The sequence below is a fragment of the Rutidosis leptorrhynchoides genome, chromosome 1 (genome assembly GCF_046630445.1).
Source record: "Rutidosis leptorrhynchoides isolate AG116_Rl617_1_P2 chromosome 1, CSIRO_AGI_Rlap_v1, whole genome shotgun sequence".
In the NCBI taxonomy this organism is placed as follows: Eukaryota; Viridiplantae; Streptophyta; class Magnoliopsida; order Asterales; family Asteraceae; genus Rutidosis; species Rutidosis leptorrhynchoides.
In genome coordinates this window covers 571,913,851-571,920,859 of record NC_092333.1, presented here as the reverse complement: position 1 = coordinate 571,920,859, position 7,009 = coordinate 571,913,851, and the positions used below count along the sequence as shown (strand labels likewise).

General features: G+C 35.8%; 3 protein-coding genes across 3 annotated transcripts; 1 reads left to right on the top strand and 2 right to left on the bottom strand.

Annotated features, from left to right (window-relative positions):
- Positions 1-809: 809 nt before the first annotated feature.
- LOC139845165 (uncharacterized) lies at positions 810-1,550 on the bottom strand. Its single transcript, XM_071835397.1, has one exon. It carries the CDS (start codon positions 1,548-1,550, stop codon positions 810-812), a length of 741 nt encoding a protein of 246 aa, XP_071691498.1.
- Positions 1,551-2,315: 765 nt separating this feature from the next.
- Positions 2,316-4,649, bottom strand: LOC139845156 (uncharacterized). The gene is made up of 5 exons (XM_071835383.1): positions 4,441-4,649; positions 3,652-4,295; positions 3,129-3,364; positions 2,993-3,031; positions 2,316-2,867 (listed from the first exon to the last, which is right to left on the bottom strand). Exons 1-5 carry the CDS (start codon positions 4,647-4,649, stop codon positions 2,316-2,318), a joined length of 1,680 nt encoding a protein of 559 aa, XP_071691484.1.
- A 366-nt stretch (positions 4,650-5,015) lies between these two features.
- On the top strand, positions 5,016-5,929 carry LOC139882006 (abscisic acid receptor PYL4-like). Its single transcript, XM_071866393.1, has one exon. The coding sequence runs from the start codon at positions 5,134-5,136 to the stop codon at positions 5,740-5,742; it is 609 nt and encodes a 202-aa protein (XP_071722494.1). The 5' UTR covers positions 5,016-5,133; the 3' UTR covers positions 5,743-5,929.
- Positions 5,930-7,009: the final 1,080 nt, after the last annotated feature.

Below are 7,009 nucleotides of genomic sequence, written 5' to 3'. Positions count from 1 at the left end.
ATATGTTGATTTTTCACTCGCAGGCTCCGTAACTAAACATAATAAAATACATTGAAAATCGAACCCCCGGCGCGAAGCGAGGGTTCAAAAACTAGTTAGTACTAGACCATCACCCTTATGATTAGATCATCTCATTTTGTAAAAAATATATATGCATAAAATTTCTCATAAAACATGTTTGGGAAAAGACTAGGGGTGTGTTTGGCATGTAGATTATAAGAGGCTGAAATTATGATTTTAATATGATTAAAGTAATAAGATTTTATTGGTAGTACATAAAATGTAGAGTTTATGAAAATCATAAGTTTTAGAAGATTACGTTTTCAAAATGAACTTTTAATAAAAGTAGAGTTTATGGTTATAAAATTACTTAAATACGCTTTATTATATTATCCTTACATTTTTCTTATTTGAGTCTTGTTAAGTCAGTTCACAATAATAAGCTTTAACTACTTTATTATTCACTTACAAGTAACAATAAGATCCAGTTTTCATTTCCAACTCTAGCTATAAACTCCAACTTCAGCTATAAGCGCCAGCTAGTTTCTTCCAACACACCTTAAATCAAATAACTTATTCAGTCCCACCAACAGAGTGTTCAGTCCCACCAACAGAGTGAGACTCTTTGTTAAGATATGTTTATGATGCCACTTTTTTTTTTTTTTTTTTTTTTTTTAAAGCAACATAGATTCATTAATATAACACAGAAGATTACATCCCAATGTTTACAAACCACAGAAGTGCCAAGATAGCACAAACAGAACCGAATATATACAAATTACATTCGCAACCAATTACATTCGCATGAATTAATTAAAAGAAATGTTACGAGGATTATGCAACCAAGAATTCCAATAGATAGCTTGCGTTTTGTATCTTTTCGCAACCCATTCAAAGCTCTTGATTTGAATATCACAAACAGCAACCGGGACACACCAATCTTTTTTCTTGAATACTTTCTCATTACGAAACTTCCGCATAAGATAGACGCATGTCCAAATAACCGCTTGCCAAACCTTTTTACCCACATCCGAACTAAATTGACCCAAGTTTCCTTCTAGAAGAGGACGCAAATCCAAGATAGGTGGCCGAGTAACTTCCCACCAATCAAAGATTTTCTTCCAAACATTATTTACTTTTTCGCAAGATAAAAGGGAACGACTAATACACTCAATATCGTTATCACAATTTGTACAACGAGCCGAGTGTAGGTCGACACCCCTCTTATCCAATTCAACCAAAACCGGGATTCTACCTTTTAAGACTCTCCAAATAAACACCTCTACATTCTTTGGTACAAGTACATTACGAAGAGCACCCGAAGATGTAGACGAGTTTGAAATGATACAACAGTCAAGCTTTTTTGATAAAATACAAGTTTTGAAGACACCTTTTGCACCCATTGACCACTCCCATTGATCATTTTTCCCAACCTGAAGAGATATCCCACGAACAAGCTGCTGCAGATCTTTCAACTCACTGATGGCACGACCAGATGGTGCTCGAGACCAGCAACTGTTTAAGACCCAATTTGACCCATCCCACACCATTCTTTCACTAACCGAAGCTGCTAGATCAGTTTCCAAGTGAGCAAGGCGTTTGAATCTGTTTTTGAAGTCGCAATCCCATCCCCAATCTTCTTGACAAAAGAGTTCTGGAAGGGAACCCCGAGCTCATCAATACACTTTCCTGCTTTTATAATGTTAGACCATATCGTATTACAAGGTAACACATTAGAAACAAAAGGATGTAAAAGACCCCCCGAAGACCCATAAATACTAGAAATAACTTTGAGCCACAAGGAGTTTGTTTCGGTTTTAAACCTCCACCACCACTTGCCGATCAAAGCTAGATTTTTTGCTTTTTAAAGAACCCAAGTTTAACCCCCCTTTCTCGAAAGGAAGGAGGGTTTCATCCCATTTAACCCATGAAATTTTTGATTTTAAACCCTTCCCGCCCAAAAAAAAAGAACGTCTTACACACTCAAGTTTTTTACCACACATGCCGGGGCGCGGAAAAGGGAGAAGTAGTACAACGGGAGACTATTCAACACCGATTTTATTAAGGTCAAGCGTCTACCATAAGAAATCGTACGTGCCTTCCAATCCGAGAGACGTTTGGAGAATTTATCTAACACCGGGTTCCAACTTTCTATTTTATTCATTTTACCCCCAACCGAAAGACCAAGATAAGTGAATGGGAATGATCCGGAATTACATCCGAACATTGAAGCCATACTCTCAATTTCAACTTTATCAACACCAATTCCATACAAGTTACTTTTAAGGTAATTAACCTTTAGACCCGAAGTGAGTTCAAAGCACGAGAATTTTGAATAAATTCCGAAGGTTTCTCGCACTCCATTCACCAAAGAAAATCGTGTCGTCCGCATATTGGAGATGAGAGATGAGGATCTTACCGGAACCAATTTCAACGCCAATGAAGTTCTTTTTATAAACGGCTTTTTTAGTCATCACATTTAAACCTTCCGCAACAATAATGAAAAGGAAGGGAGATAACGGATCTCCTTGTCTAACCCCGCGTTCTAACTTGAATTCACTAGTAGGAGACCCATTAACAAGAACCGATATTGAAGCTGACTTAAGACATGATAGAATCCATCCCCTCCACTTAGCCCTGAACCCCATAAGTTCCATCACTTCCATCAAGAAATCCCAACTCAAGCAATCAAAGGCCTTCTCAAAATCAACCTTGAAAATTAGACTTTTCGAATGATTATTTTTTAAATAAGAAACTGTCTCATTTGCAATTAAAGCCCCGTCAAGGATGTTCCGACCTCTAATGAATGCACTTTGTTCAAAGCCGACAAGATTTGGGATAACCTTTCTAAGACGATTTGAGAGTAACTTCGCAATAATTTTATAGAAACTTCATATCAAACTAATAGGACGATAGTCGTTGAGAGCCACAGGATCTTGCTTTTTAGGAACTAAGGTTATGAATGATGCATTACATCCATTGGATATCTTACCTTATTCCCAAAACTCATGAATGGCAACCATAAGATCATCTTTAATTACATGCCAAATTTTTTTAAAAAATCGCATGTTAAAACCATCCAGGCCGGGCGCCTTTGAACTACCGCACCCTTTAATTGCATCCCAAACCTCACACTCAGAGAAAGTATGTTCCAAAAGTATAGCATGTTCACTAGATAAAATTTTTAGATCAGGCCCAGCAGGCCCATAAGCACTACGGTTACTATCATTAGTGTAGGGAGGAATATGAATAGGAATGTCATCAGGCCCAGGCTGTGGAAGAGGCCCAACAGTGGCTATGGGCTGCCCAGAATCACGAATTGGGCCACCTGAGCTTGTAAACTGTCCAGAATTTTGATGTGAGTCTGAAACAGTGAAGCTAGGATTGATGGTGAGCACAAATTTTGGTCTTAAAACACCCCCGAGCTAAACACACTTTTAAAATGATCAAAAACGATCTCTTTAATTTCTTTCGGATCCTCGCACTAAATTCCATTAATAGTGAGACCCCTATTGTTATTCTTATTATATTTTCTACGCATGGTTGAGTGAAAGAATTTAGAGTTCTCATCACCATCAAGAACCCAACGAACCCAAGCCTTTTGTTTTAGCATTCCCACCTTAACCTTTTCTTTTGAAATTCAATTCTTACGAGCTTGCAACCAACATAGACGATCACTATCTGAAAGTGGGCCATTTTCAGCCTTTTGTTCCCAAGTAGCAACAATATTTTTAAGGACATTTATTTCTTCGTCTAAGTTGCCGAATTCTTTACGACTCCAAATTTTTAACTCTCCTTTAACATTCTTAAGTTTGTCACGGAAGATACAATCTTTTTTGGAGCAACGGACATCTTTATTCCACCCATCAATAATAACCCTATCAACCCCCTCTTTGAATAACCATTCATCAAAAATTTTAAATGGTTTAGGACCATAATCTATTATACCATCACGAAGAAGGAGCGGGCAATGATCCAATTCCTTTCTATCAAGCGCACATATTGAAAGATCTTTCCATAGCGTAATAAAATTATCGGTTACAAAAAAACGATCAAGTTTACTTAACTTAGACCCATCATCACTAACCCGAGTAAATTTCCTTCCCACAATCGGTATCTCAATTAAGTTGTTTCTAATAATAAACTCATTGAATCTTCTTGCTCTAGCCTCATGGAAAACACAATTAAGTCTATCACTACGATCACGAACTTCATTGAAATCACCACATATGACCCAACCCGTATCAATTCCATCCATAAGAGAATCAAGAGAGTCCCATAGTTTCTTTTTATCCCTATCGTTATGCGGGCAATGTCAGGCCTCTCGCTAATACACATATTCCTAACCCAACTAAACTTACCACCAAAACCACACACATTCAGAGAAAAAATCTTCATGATAAATTAAATAACAGACGACAAAATTTGACATACACTTACTGGTGATTAGGCCAGCGAAGTCCAATCTCCTCACCAAATTCTTTCAGTTCCACATCATTGATAAACCCACCCACAGACAATCCTACACTCTTGCTAGATTTGCGTGACCCGCCTTTCCTCGAATTATCCCTCTTACGCACACAATTCTTACAATTAATTTGGTCATCATAAACTTTATCGCCTTTACGAGCTATGTTCTTTAATTTCATTATACGTGAAGATGCTTTCCAATTACCAATCGTACTCCAATAATAATCATTACATATGGACACATCAGACATATGATTACTACGGATTGATCTTGACCTTGTTCCTCTCGATCTGGAATTCTTCCTATTTGGTTAGGTTTGGATTTCGTTTGAATTGATTGTATATATTGATTGTTTCGCGGGCTCGTTATTCTGGAATTTTTTTCTCGCTACGAAAACTTAATGTGATTGTGGCTAAGAACATTTCTTTGCGGAAAAAAAATATGTTATTAGAAAAACAAGAAATTGACCGACATGATTTGTACCTAGCAGCCCTTTATATAATTTCTATATTCACATGAACTCCCAATAAACATCGATCCCCTCTCCCCCACTTTTATCATCTCACCAAACTCTCTTCCTCTCTTCCATCCCATTTCCCAAATCCTCCACTCCACAAAAATCAACAAAAAAAAAAAAATCTAAAAAAAATAAAAAATTACTCATGAACATGCTTTCCAACCCACAAAACTCACAATCTTTCTTCACACCCGGTGGCACCACCGGTTGCAACCACAAACAAACCACGTTCCAACCCACCAACCGCATCCCTGACTCAATCGCTCGATACCACACCCACCCAATCACTCAAAACCAATGTTGCTCAGCTGTCATCCAACACATCAACGCCCCAGTTTCCACCGTTTGGTCCGTTGTTCGCCGTTTCGACAACCCACAAGCTTACAAACACTTTGTTAAAAGTTGTAACGTTTTAAACGGTAACGGAGACGTTGGAACTTTACGTCAAGTTCACGTTATTTCTGGTCTTCCAGCTGCTAACTCAACTGAACGGTTAGAAATACTTGATGATGAACAACATGTGCTAAGTTTTAGTGTTGTTGGTGGTGATCATAGGCTTGAAAATTATCGTTCGGTTACTACTTTACATCCTGCAACCAATGGAAATGGGACAACTGTTGTTGAATCTTATGTTGTTGATATACCACATGGGAATACAAAAGATGAAACTTTAGGGTTTGTTGATACTATTGTTAAGTGTAATCTTCAATCTTTAGCTAAGACGGTTGAGAACAAAATGAGGATTCGAAATTAGGATATGTTACCATTGGGATCGAATCAAATGACTTCATCAAGAAGAAAAAGAAAGAGTGTAAATTTCTATGATTTCATCTTCCAAAGTTTATGTGAATTTATTTTGTTCTTTTTTTTTCTTTTTCTTTTCTTTAATTTAAAGATGATTGATGAAATGGATTTAGGAATGATATGATGAATGATGATGATACCACGCATTGCACTCTCGTTCTTATTGTTATTTCTTTATTTTCGTGTTCAGTATGAGATGAAATGCTATGAAATGTATTTTTCTTTTATTTCTGTATATAATTTGATTGATTATTGATATTGAATATTGATATTCTCTCTATTCATGATTCTCACTGGCATCAAATTTTAAATTCATTCGTTAACTATGATCTTTACCAGTGGAATATCATAATTACTCATTAAAATCTTTTTCAACTGATTAATTAAAATTTAGACACTTATAATTAATGAGATGAAAAGTACACAGTAATTAATACATTAAATGAAACTCAAAAAGTATTTACCATATAATTAATGATTCTCACTGGCATCAAAAAGTATTTACCAAAGGAAGAAGCGTAAGTTCTTGATAGGAGTTGAGGTACTTTTATGTTGAGAGGTTTTGTTCGAGTTCGTTTAGTGAGTTCTTTTGGTGTTTTATGTTTTTTTTGTTTAGTCGTTTTGTTTCTTTGTGTGGCTTTCGTGCCTTTGAGTTGTAATTGTTTCGAGGCCTCATCTTTTCGATGAATGTCCCCGAGTTTTTATTTAAGTTCTAGTTTTTTGCCAAAAAAAAAAAAAAAAAAATATAATTAATAATTACTTAATATGTAATTCTTTCTATATATAACACTATTAGAAAAATTAATGTCAACAAGTAGCATATAAAAGTTGGCAAAACTCCTAATCTATGTGCAATATTTAAGCTGATTTGCAACTATCTTTTAATTAATGACAGCTTAAGTTATGGCCTTCATTGGATTGGTTTCGAATTTCTCCAGCTTAATCACCCAAAATTGCATTCCAATCTAATTCGGTTTCAGTTAGTTAATACTGGAAAATAATACTGGAAAATAATACTGGAAAAATAATAGAGTTACAAGATATGCACAATTATATGTAGCAAATGTAATACGGAGTATAACCATTGTGATCTAAATGTTACGGAGTACATTTTAAGTTTTAACCAATCCGAGTTAGACAACCGAGTTACAAGATATGCACAATTATATATAGAAAATGTTATTTAACAATTATGATCTAAATGAATTCCCAAGTTC